At 35.8% G+C, this 14863-nt stretch overlaps 2 protein-coding genes across 2 annotated transcripts in view; both read left to right on the top strand.

The window, feature by feature from the left end:
• Positions 1–6124, top strand: part of LOC106062934 (uncharacterized) — a 29267-nt gene extending 23143 nt beyond the window's left edge. The window contains exons 24-29 of the mRNA XM_056036900.1: positions 1312–1415; positions 1989–2015; positions 2553–2676; positions 3805–3896; positions 4814–4937; positions 5737–6124. Of these exons, the coding sequence (XP_055892875.1) occupies positions 1312–1415; positions 1989–2015; positions 2553–2676; positions 3805–3896; positions 4814–4937; positions 5737–5890 (625 nt within the window). The 3' untranslated portion in view covers positions 5891–6124. The remainder of the gene's footprint in view (positions 1–1311; positions 1416–1988; positions 2016–2552; positions 2677–3804; positions 3897–4813; positions 4938–5736) is intronic.
• Positions 6125–13018: 6894 nt separating this feature from the next.
• The window catches only part of LOC106067804 (uncharacterized), a 32508-nt gene continuing 30663 nt past the window's right edge, over positions 13019–14863 (top strand). Inside the window, exon 1 of the mRNA XM_056036901.1 lies at positions 13019–13190. Within this exon, the coding sequence (XP_055892876.1) occupies positions 13127–13190 (64 nt within the window). The 5' untranslated portion in view covers positions 13019–13126. The remainder of the gene's footprint in view (positions 13191–14863) is intronic.

Here is a 14863-nt window from a genome sequence, read left to right as displayed (position 1 = left end):
GCTATAATATTTATTGAGCCAGTTCACTGCATAAGAAAGGAGAAAATTATTGTTTAACCCTTAAAACGCGTGTGGTAGTTTAGCCTCTAAACATCAGAATGGTAATTCCATATGAATGTGCTCATTGTATAACATCTCAGCACTCTAAGGGTTAATATCATGCTATACTTAACACCTATTTAAAAACTTCTATGATCATTGAACCATTAAGTAATACATCTGCTCCTGAGGCATCACAAAAAGAGAGCAAAGTCATTCAAAAAACATACAAGAATAGGACTCAAAGACTAGAAAAACATTTTTTTAAAAAAGACAATATCTATTTTATATAACTTATAAAGCGATAACTTTGCTCTTAATAACTAATTTGTTCTTAACCAATGAATGTTAGATTTCATTTTTTTTTTTACAAAGAACATTTATTTTACCTGGCCTCAAGCTTTTGTAAGGGAAAGAAAGAAAAGGACATTGTTTCTGTATCTGTAGAGAGCATTGAGATATCCCAAAAAGGGGCAACAAAGATTAAGATTACTTTGAAAAATGTTTTTCTCCAGTGTTATTAAAATTGATTGTCAATGTTTTACCATGCTTACATCTGCAGTATTTTCAGGGTCTTAACATTTTACCATCACTAATAAGATACAAGTCAATAATCACAGAAACAGACACAAGAACTCCTTTATTTTCCTGGCAATCAAATGACTAAATACAATCTGACGTAATCATCTTCTTTTTTGAAGTAACGTCTGTATTATATAAGATAAGATAAGATCTTATATAAACATTTCACAAGTAATGTTTTGAGTGAAGCAGGTGTGAATGTATATTTTATTTTTGTCCATTTGTATATTTTGACGAGAGGCTAAGTATGTTTGAACTTGGCTTGGCTCGGCTACCTTTGAAGGGGGGGGGGGTCAAGGCTCGACACCTGACTCGAGCAGAGTTGTGTTTACTGAGCGCCTTAAGGCAGGACGCAAAACCTTCTCCCAGATAGCCCCTCCCCAACACTGGTCCACAAATGCATTTGGACCATAGCGCTCTAAGCATACTATAAGCATGAAAGTAAGGCTATATAAAAGCTATAATTTTTTATTTATTTAGTTAGCTATAATTATTATTTTGTGATACGTACGAAATGCACACACAAATTGTAAGACAAATATCTTCATGGATAATAAAGAAATCATTTTATTATTACAACCCAATACAGAAACACCTAGTTTTTATTATAAACACACACACACACACACAGACCAGGTTTTTTCATAATAGAGAGTATATTTACAAACTTTTGTTTTTAATTTTCTTTAGGTGTGTTGATCTCCAATGCCCGATTGGTGCTAACTGCACTCAGTATCCAGACCCTGATTTCCCTTGCTGTAACTTACTCCAGATCAACTTACCTTCAAACATAGGTGAATGAAGTTGTAATGATCAAGATTTGTTAATATGGACTCTATTTCTAGGCTAGCTCTTCCCTCTCTTTAGAAAATGCTGATTTCATGGGTATCACTATCTGTTAGTTGTATAAACTATATGTATATATACAAACTATAAAGTTTATTACACTGTTTACTGATATCTTGATTAGTACCAAGTTATACTACTTTTGTTAGGGGGGGTGGGGATGGGGTTGATGTGGTGGCCAAGCACTGAAGGCCTTATCTGTTATGCTGATAGTCTTGAGGTTTAAAATAGTCCACCAAGCTTTAGTGTTTTGATTGGTATTTGAAATTAAGGACATTCTAAGTGGATAATATGCTGATGGAATGATAACCTCCTTTTTTAATGGACTTCACCGTTCCCACTGACCACTATTTCTTCCAAGAATCTTTACTTGATAATTTGATTTAAAACATGTTTTATAACATTTAAAATGTAAACCAACATGTTTTAGTGTTGAACAAAAATCAAATTTGAAGTTTGCGCTTTACATTGTTCAGGTGTTAAAATGTATTTTTGTAGACATATTTTGTTGTTTCTTTCAGAAATCCACCCAACCTCTTTATCAACTGGTGAGTACAATTTAAGGCACTATCTAGTCTGTAGATTATGGGTATTGAAAAGAGTGGTTTGATAAAAGCAATAATCTGGCAATTAATCTGGAATATGTTCTAGCTAGTTCATTGGTCAGAAAGATGTGGATCCAAGTTTAACAAAGCATGATTTGACATCATGCCTGAACAGTGCTAGTTCAAGTTTCATAGATATGTAAACAAGAGGGGGCTGAATAGTTTCTCAACTTAAAGTCTATTTTTTTTTCTTTAAATTCATTTTTTTTTCTTTACATAATCTGTTAGATCTGTGGACTTCTCCCCAGTGGTGTAGCAACTATGGAATTTAATGAGCCCAGGCCTATGAAGAATAGGGGCTTTTATATATAGCTATGAAACACTAGTTAAAAAAGGGGGTCTGGTGATGCAAAGAATTAGTGGATCTAAACCCTATTTTACCTCTTCTCAACAGGCTTAAATAATGAATTTAATAATAAAACATTCTTTCAAGTAGAAATTACAAAATTCTTTAAAGTTTTTTTTTTTATTACACTCTAGGTCAGACCTGTATGTATAATGGTAAGGAGCACAATATTGGCCAGACTTGGCAGGAAGGTTGTGACAGAAACTGCAGCTGCAATTCCGTTAATGCCACCATGGTCTCAATCCAATGTAAAGATTTGTAAGTGGCTGGTAGTTTTTACTTCTGACTTATTTGTTTTAAATGTGTAAATATGTACAAGTGGAACAATTTAAGCGACCAAAACAAAATTATTTAAAGAATCTACTGGGATCTCTAGTTGAATGGTAAACAAGTATTGTCTTCCAAACTATGGGGTGTTAATTTTGAATTCCAGATTAAAGCTCACAAAGATAGCACGGAAATCTCTCTCTCTGACCTTTTTAGGAATGCTTACAAATGTTATGTTATGCTAAGTTTTTAAGTTTGGTTTATTGCCTGTTAACAATCCTCTTAATATGGTAGAAGGCCTTCCTGCAACTAATGGTCATTGTGCTGTATCTGCACCATAATTGCTTGATTGGTTAAATCTTGTTTTATTTTATACATGTCATTTGTATAAAATCTCTATTATACTGGATCACTTTGATTTTGTCTAATATTATCTTTAACATTTTACCATCACAAAGGAGATATAAGACACTGATCACTGTGACCTTGTATTTATGATTAGATCACAAGACAAGGTCACAATCACAAAGACAAAAAGACACAAAAACTCTTTTGTTCTTTTGACAATTAAATCTTTGAACAAAATGTAACTTACTGTTGTAAATTTCACATGTACTATTTAACAGAAACTGTGGTATTAATTTTTGTTTTCTATGATATATATATAAATATATATATATATTTGTTCTTATGATGTATTATGTGTAATGCACAATTGTAAAACAAATTTCCTCTAAGATTATTATTATTATTATTTGTATTTATTGATATAAATTACAGACATGAAATATCTATGCCTATCCATGTGTTAATCTAGCCATGCATGTTAATTAGAGACTTAAACTCTGCTAAGTCCTTAGTTTTCCTGGCTGAGAGCCTGCACCATGCTCTATTGGTACTAAGGAGGAATGAACACCTGTACAAATATGTCCTTGCAGATAGAATAGCAAATGTGCCTTTAATCTTTGTGTCTTTGTGAGGATAATGAAAGTTGTGTTTTATTGTATTTGTTATTTATGGTTATAGTATCTAGAAAGAGCATAACCTTACTAAGTCATGTAAACATTGCACCTGTTGACTTAGATAAAACTAAACTACCATGACTGATTCCTCAATCAGGTGTCCCAAGTACATTAGTCTTCCACCTGGATGTCAAGAAGTCAAAGTTGAAGGATCTTGTTGCCCAATACTTGTGGGTAGTACCTGTACAGGTATGTTTGATATTGCTTTTATCTACTTATGACTCACTTTATGTAAAATTAGCGCAGCATACGCTCCCACCCCCCACCCCTCTTTTTTTCTGAGCCTTGCTCTCTGTCACTGTAAAAGTTATGTGGGGTAACTCTAGTCCGACTTGCAGAAATAAAAGATTTATCTTTCCATGACTTTTTCATTGTGGTGTACCGCATGGTTGGGTTGTTAAGAGAATTATATAGAGAGATATTTCTCAGTCACCAGTCACTATCACCAAGTCTCTTAGAATATTACCTTGGTTTGATATGTGCTGTATATTACTCTTTAAAGCATAAATGCAAACCTAAAGACGGAGTAGGTCTATACTAATATATTGACTTACAAAGTAAGTAGTAATAACTTTTTTTAAAAATTGTATTTATTTCAACATGCATAACATTAAATATGAGTGTCAAGGAATGTAAGATACATATACATTTTCTTTTTTTTTTTTATTTACTTTTAATTATGTTGCTATTTAATCTAACCCTGTCTGAACCTCAGCTACATCCTATTTTATTTGGTAGAAGATTTTTTTTGCATTCATTTGTAGATGTTTTTTATTACCTACTATGGTGCAATGTTGATACAACATACTTCAACATTCTAAACATTTAATAATTTGATCAACCCACTGAATTATTGCATAAATTTGTAGATGTTTTTTTTTTACTTATTATAATGCAATGTTGATACAAAAAGTTGTTGTTTTTTTATATCTTTTAAAAATTCAACTGACATACCAGAATGTTATTTAGTTTACAAGGATTGAAATGAAGGGTATCTGTATTTTATTTTTTTTACTTCTCCCTAAGATTGCCTGTACTTCTCTTTCATTAGCAGTCTGCCTAAATCCTCTGTGGACTTACTTATGACAACCTAAACTATTTTTCAGGTCAATACTGCTTGGACCTGAATCAAAATCCACACCTCCCTGGAGAATCTTGGAGAGAAGGATGCCAGTACGAGTGCACATGCACCCAGAAACCAGAAGGCTTCTACAGAGAGTGTCGAGGAATGTAGGACACAAATACATTTTCTGCTGTTTTTTTTTTTTTTTTTTTTTTACTTTTAATTATGTTCATAGAGTTTTTTCCCTTTGCTTTTTAATCTAACCCTGTCTGAACCTCAGCTACATCCTGAGTTTAAGCCTCAGCTATTCTGATATATATGGTACAGACAGCAAAGTGAAACAATAACAGATGATGCAAATCTAAGGGACAAGGATGCAGGAAATAGACGCATTAGCACAAGTCAATTCTTTTGTCTTTGCCACTATGTGCAAGCCTGCCTACCTAAGCAGTAGCCACAAGATACCCTCATCCCCCTCCTTTGCCCCATTTTGTTTTGCAGTCAGTATGTGTGGATGTGTGTTAAACACAAGAACATGTTCTACTTACTCGAATGTTTTGCACTATTCAGAGTCAACCTCCAAGTGTGTCTAATTTAGTTGTGTTATCAGAATCATAGACAGGACATGGAAAAGGAGTATACTACCCCACTAAATTCAGGTGGCAAGAGCTATGCTGACTGAATAAAAGAACAAAAGCAGTAGTGTTAGTAGATTTGGATGAGTCCTGTATTAGTCTTGGTCTTCTTTAAAGTTAGGTGCAGACACCTAGTCAAGCACCAATCAAATGATATTTGACATAAATAAAAGTTGTGGCATGAGTGAATACAAAGGTTTTCTTTAAATACAAGGCCATATATATAATAGGCATCCCCTATAAAAGTTTGTCAGTAATAAAAGATCTTAAAATAAGTTACATCAGAGTTTAGATTAAAATTAACTAAAAAAAATTATCTGATCTCTTTCAGTTGTCCTGTTTACAAAGATTTGGATAGGTTCACTTGCACCTACCCAACTCCAGCACCTGGCAAATGTTGTGCTCTCCCAGACTGCTGTGCTGATGCTGACTGCAAGGACAAAATCAAATTTGAAATAACGGACCAATTTAGAGATGAATTTTAATTCTTTTAACAGTGTGAATATTACAGTGCTCAATATTGTTGTACAAGAATCACAGGTGTTCAATTCACACAACATAAAATTTCAATTCACACAACATAAAAATAACAATTAGTAATTTATGGGTTTATCTTTTTTTCTAATTTATGAAATCTTCGCTAATTTTATAATGTTCTTTTTATGTGAATCACTGTGTTAAATGCTTTTGATGACTGTCAATTAAAAATATATATTTAAGTGTTTGCTTAAATTTTGTTTGCTTATAACTTTTTTCCCCTCATCAATAAAAAAATACTTGACAAGATAGATTATTTTGTCGAGCTAACACTAAAGTCTTAATTAAGCAATGGAACAAATTTGATTCAAGTTTCTTTCACTGGGAAAGATTCATTTAGTAGCATACTATTTGTCTAACCAGTGCATCTTTGCGTAAGGGATGTCTCTTTTCTGATATAAATAAAAGTGATAAAGTTTTACAGTGGACAAACATTTTACCTGTTCATATACATACACATGTTTGACTATTTTAACAAAAACATCTGTCATTAATGAAGATAAGTCACTTAGAACTTTCAATTCAAGAAATTTATAACTTAAGGTTTAGGTTGACTATTTCTTTGGGAATATGTTAATTAGCTTAATACATACTTACCATTTTGTCCTTCTGGTAATTTTATTTTTTAGATTATATCTCTGAGTTAGATAAGGTATAGAGATTGTACTTTGTCTTAGCTTTGATAAAGAGTTGACCAAAAATAGCTCTATCTTTTACATTCACCCTAATGCCCTCATTTCTGACACCAAAAGAATCCTTGTGCTATCATTCTGAACATCAACAATCCTCCTTATGATTTTTTTTTTGCTGGCACCAACAATCTTCATTTGGCCATTATTCCTGACACTAACACTTCTTGTGATGTCATCATTCCTGTCACTAAAAATCCTCACTGATGTCATCATTTGGCACCAACAATCTTCATTTGGCCATTATTCCTGACACCAACACTTATTGTGATGTCATCATTCCTGGCACTAACAATCCTCACTGATGTCATCATTTGGCACCAACAATCTTCATTTGGCCATTATTCCTGACACCAACACTTCTTGTGATGTCATCATTTGGCACCAACAATCTTCCCTGACACCAACATAACTTGTGTCATCATTTGGCACCAACAATCTTCCCTGACACCAACATAACTTGTCATCATTTGGCACCAACAATCTTCCCTGACACCAACATAACTTGTGTCATCATTTGGCACCAACAATCTTCCCTGACACCAACATAACTTGTGTCATCATTTGACACCAAGGAGATGGCAGCGGGCAAGTCTTGTCTATGACAGACATCGTATTTGAAAGTTTTGTCTAAGACATATTAGAAAGTCTTGTCTATGTCATAATGTGGTCCACTCATTACAGGCATGCATGTCTGTTCACAAAAGGACAAATATTGTCAAAATTCCTTTTCAAAAACTAAATTTTCAACATTTTTTATAAAGCTTGTTTTGGGTTTATAAATTTCAATTTGTTGTACTGCAGCTAATTGGCTGTTTAAATTATGTACCGGTATTAAAAGAAAATGTTTTCCACCCATCAAATAGTGCCCTGAACCAGATGTTCAATAAAAATGAATATTCACATTTAAAACAATCACTAAACTTAGAATCGCTTTAGGACAGAAGACAAAAAATAAATAGCGATAATATTTTTTTGAAATACTAAAGCACATCTGAATAAAATATTTGTGAAAGAAATATCTTATTCCAAATGCCCGAACCATGGACTTGTATATATAATATATACAAGAGGAAGATCCGAACACGTACCTCTTTGAACTCTAACCTAATGTGGTAGAGCTCTTGATCACATTTCTGGCTGGCTTTCAGAATGTGATCAAGGTTGACTCGCAGAAAGAGACAGATGAAGAAACCAGAGAAGAGACCGAGACTAATAGCTCAACTAACGCTTTTGCTGCAGACGTCCCTGATGTGAGTGCCTCCGTCAGCCAGACAGAACAAGACAACGTTGTGTCTTACCCCAAGCTTGTAGCTGAGGACATTAAAGACATCTGTCAATGCTGATGAGAGGAACTCAAATCCTGATGGCTGCACCCAGATGTTTGGCAAGAACTTTACATGTCGAGCTTCGCAGGGAGAACGCAAACTCCAAGAAACCCTAACAGACGTTTGTCCAGCTGCCCAGACCAGAGAGATGTGTCCTGTTGGTGTTCTAAAGAATGCAACGAAACCTGATGCAGCAGTTGGTGGACTTCTGCAAGCAGAAAGTCATCGACACGGTCTGAACCCAACAGACGATTGGTCTATTGACGAGATTCGAAGGAGAAGCCCTGATGGTGGTCAGGGAAGTCAACTAGAGCCTGATGCTGAAGATAAGGGACCTTCGCAAGTGGAGTGCTGTCAACTTGCTCCACTAGTTTGCCCTCTGGACAAGCCTGAAGATATGTGCCACTATTTCCCCTCCTGTGGACCTGATACCCATTCCCAAAGTCCTTTTCTTGAAATCCCTATGAAACAACCTGATAGGCCAAAGATTTTGTTGACTTCGGCCCTGACATCCTATCCCTCCCCACGTGTTAAGTGGCTGCCCTCAGTAGTGAACGACAGAAGAAGACAACGTTAGCTGAATCCAAAGTGGATGGCGCTGCGAACACGATGCCAGAGCAACCAGGTGAAGGTCAACTGGAGTTGGAGAAAGAGACATGCGCAGAATACAACAAAGATGGCTCCATCGAGATGGCAATATAAGCCAATTGTCGCCCCCAGCGATAGACCTCCCTCTGCATCGATTCACCTCCACTGACCGTGTCGTGTGATAGATTTTGTCCGGGACGAACAAATCTGAGAAGGGGGCAGTGTTATAACCCTATTCGCGATGCAAAAGGGTTAACTGTGTGTGACATATGTGACACAGGCCAGTAATACAGTTTATCGTGCTATATTGAAAGGCAAGGGACAGTACTGGCATGAACTTTGCACGGGAATAGCGCCCGTGTTATGGTCATCTGATCATAAGCCTGCGCAGACCAGACACAGTGTGTAGGAAAGGGGCAGTTCAAGACCGGAGAGCGTTGAGACCGGGACTGTTAGTCGACCATGAAGTCGGTCCTGGTGCAGTCCTCCAGTGAAACGTACGAGTCCAGGAAGATACAGTAAAGTTATGAGTTTAGTACAGTGATATACGGTCTAACGTTGTAGCAGTTGATTGTGTTGCCAATTGTGTCGTATTGGCTGTTCTATTTGACCATTATTAAAGTATCAGATTATTTGGAGCCTTGTTGTCAAGTTCTTGATGTGTTGTGTTGTGTTTAGCAGTGTTTACAGAAGGACTGATTAGGAGAGAATCGTAACAATATAAATACACATAAGACGTAATTCATCTTATTTTTTGAAGGAACATATGTAATTTATGAGTTTCTTCTGAGCAGTGGAAGTACAATTATTCGCAAATCAATACTACATAATATATCATGTAAACTGAAATTCAGATGTATGAGCACCAAAGAAAAAGAACAAGGAGCCAAAAATAAAACGAGATCTGTTGTGAGGGGGCAAAGAAATATGAAGTTTGTCCTACGTTTTAACAAGAAGTAATATCTGCAGACAATAGGCTATTGGCAACACTGGTTGATACAAATAATACCGTACACAAGAAAAACATACCAAATTTATTAAATTTCAATGTTACCGTGATCGCTTTTTAAATGCATTTAAAAATTAAAACCTGGGCTCAATGGGACTAATTCAACTTATACCACCTCTGTCAAGTAGGCCTACAATTTATTTTCCTTGGTTGATACCTTACAAAATACTTAATTACTCATAGTTAATTTACTAATTGTACAAGTACAGGTACAAGTAATTGTTTAAAATTTCAGCTTGATCTGAGATTGGGTGTGGGAAAAATGACGTGTACAAACGTTTTACCAGACAGAGTGAGCGCATATAAGTAAGGTGACGAGACGTCCCGATTTAGGCGTGGCACTCTCGCTTTGGACAGTCTGTCATGCTTTTCATATAATGTCCGGGCGGGACGGCCAATGTCCCGCTTTCATAAAAAAAAAAGTCGATCAATATCACGCTTTTATTTTAAAAACTTGATTAATCTTTTGACAAATAACTTAAAAGTATCGCCTTGGGGTTGTTTCTTCTTGATCTTGATTTCCTTTTCGCTGACTAGCAGACTCCTGTGTTAGAGGCACGGAGAGTGCTTTTATTTTTAGAAACTGACGTCAGCACGGTTTCTTTTGACGTGTTGTCGTTGATTCTCTTAATTAATTCCAGCATACAGTATTCCCAGGCTTGGCTTTCCTTATCTGTTCAAGTCGATGACAGGGTAAGAAATGTCGTAGACAAAACGAACAGCGAAGTTCATAGGGACCTACAGGCAGAGTTTCCGTTTACAAAGAGGGGCAAGAGATCAACCACAGTGGAGTGTGATGTCAGAAATGTTGTTCACATGTGGATTAAAACAAACACTGAATGAACAAAAGTAAACAGGCAGGTTAAGTGATGCCCAGTTATTTGACAGCGTTCACGGATGCTTCGAGGCCACTATAAAGTGAAAATGTTTCGCATGCAATTCTTTGTGCCACCATTCGCAGGAAATCTTTTTTTTTTTTAAAGAAAAAAGGAAATTCGGCGATTTATAATATAGCAGAATTCGGGCCCTGGAAAGACCATGATGCTAGCTCTAAAGACCTTGGTGGAGAGACTATTTAAATTATATCCTGCTTTGAAATCACGTTTCTTTTCACAAGAGAAGTGTTCCACCCATAGACTTATATAGGCCTATACTATATCTAGACTGGACATGGAGATTTTTTAACACTACAAAAAATGAAAATTTTGGACGTCTCGTCACTATTAGGCTATTTATTGTGACACAGTTTCTATTTGCGCTTAGTTTTTCACCTTAAGAGGAATGTATCAGAATTGGTCGTGTGTTTCTCAACACCTGTGACAAATTATATACATAACAAACGATAACAAATGTATTTAAGATATAGAAATAAAACATTTTTTAGTCCTAGACAGAGACGTCAAAATTGGCTGTGCCAGCCATCTACTTAAAATAGGGGAAGGGTGAGGACGGAGTCAGAAAAGTTGTGTGATCATGTGAGGTCAAAAATGTCAATATATGGATTATGTTATGGTTTGTGATTTGATTTTTTGTTTTTAGCAAAATACCATTCACAATCCAACTATGCCCTGTTCAACAATTTCACGTCTCTAATTTTAAATTAAGCGGATCTAGACCTAACATTTTTAATGAAGGGATTTTGAAAATAGTCGAAGTTGTTTTTAAAAAAAACATTTACAAATCCTGCACACAATTTTTTTCCCTTGGTAATAAGTTATCATAGATAAGGGTTATTATCCTTCTATGACTGTAGCAGACAGCAAGAAAACAAATATTTTTAATAACTAGTCGACCGGCGCTATTTTGCAGGGCCGGCCTCAGTCCATTGCAACCTATGTGACCGCAGTGGGCCCCGCACTTTCATAGGACCCGCGCTAATTCTAGATGCATAAATTATTAAATTAAACCATTTTATAACTTAAAACAGATTTCCCGCGCCCTCCTGTCGATTTACCAGGATCTCCTGGAAATCTCCCGATATTGCAAAATATACGAAAAAGTCCTTAAAATATACGGAAATATATAGACAAAAATTGTCTTTTTGGGGTGTCATTCAATATGGAAAACGCCAATCCTACGCGCGAAAATAAAAACGGCCATTATGCATTAGCCGTAATTGTGTAATCTGGTAAAAAAAAAAAAAAAAGCTTCTCGCGCCTCAAACTAATGAAGAATTACTTGGGGTCAACAATTCTCAAAGACAGATTGAATCATTTGGTAATTCTTGCTATTGAGCGTGATCTGTGTAGGAAACAGAATTTTTATGATATACTGTATGACTTCGCTACACGCAAGGCTCGTAAAGTAATTCTCAACGTAGTAAAGAATGAATAAAATGCAAAGACGAATTTATTTTCTAATACAAACTCTTAAATTTCACCTATTGTCGGCTTCCCTACACAAACTTGGCCCCGCGAAATCCGTTTCGCATATGGCCCCACAATGGTTAAGTCCGGCCCTGCTATTTACATATATATTAATAAGAGGGTGATCTTTCCTTTAATTCTCGTCCAAACTGTTGAGGGAAAAAGAGAATAATATATATAGATGCTTTACAGTTCACACCCAGGACTGAAAATCTTACAGATTACAATGTCAGTAATGATACTCAATCTTGTTTGGTGTGTAAAAGCTTTTTTTCTTAAATCTAATTCTATCATCAGCAATGATGATTAGGAAATGTTGAAAACAAATGAAAAGAAATCAGTGTTCTCCAAGTAAGTTCAATTTCTGGACTATACGATGATTTGCCAAATGGGATTTCTTATAAAGAAACTTCAAGTGTCACAATTCAAACCAGTATTTTAAACACCATGGCAATAATGTTTTGCTCTTCATTAACAATTGTCGCCCCTACTTTCCGCTCTAGCTATTTTACACATCCTTGGCGTTCTAGATAGTTTTGTTTTTTCCATTCCTGGCATCTTAGTGATGGCTTTTTTAGCCCTTAACTAAAAGGGTGCTCAGGGTAAAACTCTTTGGTCATATTACAAGGTCTTCGGTGGCTCGCAAAAACGTTCCTTCAGGGAACAGTACCAGGACAAAAAATAAGAGGCAGAGAAAGCGATGGGAAGGAAGACAACATAGGCCTAAAAGAATAGACGGGCCTGCAATTGAAAGAGATTCTATTCAAGGCAGAGAGGAAGGGAGAATGACGGTCGACAAATCGTGTGTGCTGTCCCAACAAAGGATAGGTGAAGATATGAGGACTCTGGGTAAATAGATGTCTACCGCAGACAACTGTTTATAAATAGCTACTGTGATAGCCCTTTATTATCATAATTAGCATTGCCCCCTTTTACATGACCTCAGGTCATCATGTATTTACAGCTCAGAGATAGACGTTCTTGTTCCAAATATATCCAGGAAAGGTCAAAATGAAAGATTTGAGATTATGTTAAAACAATGGTATTCTAGGCTAAGTATCGAGTTATAGATGCTTAATCAATTCACTTTTTTTTTTAAACCAAATTTTCTGCGCAGGTCAGAAACGAAGAAGTCTGCAGATATAGTCCGACCTCAAATAAAATATAGTCTTTCAGACAAATGCATTTTAAGTAGCTTCACACAATGACTTTATTGCTTTTGTTTTGCTTAGGATTGTGTTGCTTTTCCTTTGCAGCGTCGGATACGTGTGAGTACCATTGAACGTGTGTAGATTTAATGAAATAATCATTTTCCTACATGTTTCTATCGACGATAAGAAGGGAGGGAAACCAAAGGAAAATGCCTGGGTAATAAATATTTTGCTCTTTCATTAATTGCAAATAACGGAAGGGATGAGCGGGGTTGATAAATTAAATCAGTGTTTCCTAAACGTTTTCCTTAACAGAATACTTCGCACACTTTATGTATACGGAACACTTTGCTTAATTTTTATTAGAGAGATTAATTTACGTGGTAGCTTGCTAGCTAATTATTCCAGCAGTTCGTGGAACTCCTATTCCGTTCTCGCGGAACACTAGGCTATGGTTCCGCGGAAAACAGTTTGGGAAAACTGCGTATACTGAGTTGTATACTGATTGTAGACTACTGCATAGACGTTCCTTCATAACAGCAGTTAATTTAATGACTGGTAAAAACATAAACCTAGGTTTTTTGAAGTTAATGACATGATTATTAGTATTATTTTAATCGGAAAAGTGTTATTTTTCTCCTTTCTTGAGATATCAAGTAGGCCCTATCAATGAGACGGAACGTTTCCCCTTCAGTCAGCAAGGGGCGGTGACCCAGCGAGATCCGATGAAGAGCCGTGCGCCAAGGGTTTTAATTCCTACGTACTGCGCTTATGAAATTCTGAAAGACTTATGGAGCCGATAAAATAAGCGGCAGGCTGATTAAGCAGGCTGATCAAGCCACGTGCCGAACAAATATCTTCTCTCGCATCTTTAACTACTCGCTACAATCTTGACTAATTCCACATATCTGAAAAACTTCAGAAATTGTACCAGTAGGCTACCAAAGAAACCAAAAATAGATCAAATGGTTTCCGTCCAGTAACACTAACGCCTATGATATAGTTATAAAACGCATTGAAATATATGTGCTTAAACGGCTTGGCGTAAGTTAATATTAACCTTTGCCCTCACAAATTTGATCATAAAGCAGCTAGAGGAACTGATGTTGTAATTTTATGCGTTTGAACCAGCTTTATAAGCATCTCGATACACCCAAATCGTATGCAGAGTGCTCTTCGTAGATTTCTCCGCGGCTTTCAATACCATACAGCCACATCTAATAATCAACAGAGTAACTTAAATGTCAGCGCTTACGTACTAGCATGGGTTCTAAACTTTTTAACCCAACGTCCCCAGTTTGTTAAAGTCAACAACACCAAATCTTCAACTCGAGTACTATGTACGGGTGCTCCACAAGGTTATGTACTTTCTCAAATACTTACATATTAAACATAAATAAACAGCAGCACCAAGAACCAAGTTTTTAAATGAGAGAAAGTAGTTAAAAACTTGGTCCTTGGTGCTGCTGTTTATTTATGTTTAATATGTATGTATCATCATTTGTTTCAGCACCTAGCTTCACTTCTATATTTTTTCTCAAATACTGTACACTCTTTACAATAATGACTTAATTTAAGCATCTATGACTCATTAATTAAATAATTAATCACCAATAATTAATTAACTAATCGCTTAATATTTTGATTGATTCCTGTCTTGTCAGGTTTAATGAATAATTTTCCTAAGTTTTAACTTGATCCGAGAATTAAAAATGGGAGAAAAAACATGTTCAACTTTTACCAGACAGACAGACGGACAGACAGAGTGAGTTGATATAAACTTTGTAAAA

This window comes from Biomphalaria glabrata, chromosome 7, assembly GCF_947242115.1.
Source record: "Biomphalaria glabrata chromosome 7, xgBioGlab47.1, whole genome shotgun sequence".
NCBI classification, from domain to species: Eukaryota; Metazoa; Mollusca; class Gastropoda; family Planorbidae; genus Biomphalaria; species Biomphalaria glabrata.
Note: the sequence above shows the minus strand (reverse complement) of the source record. Positions and strands in the feature narration are given on the sequence as shown.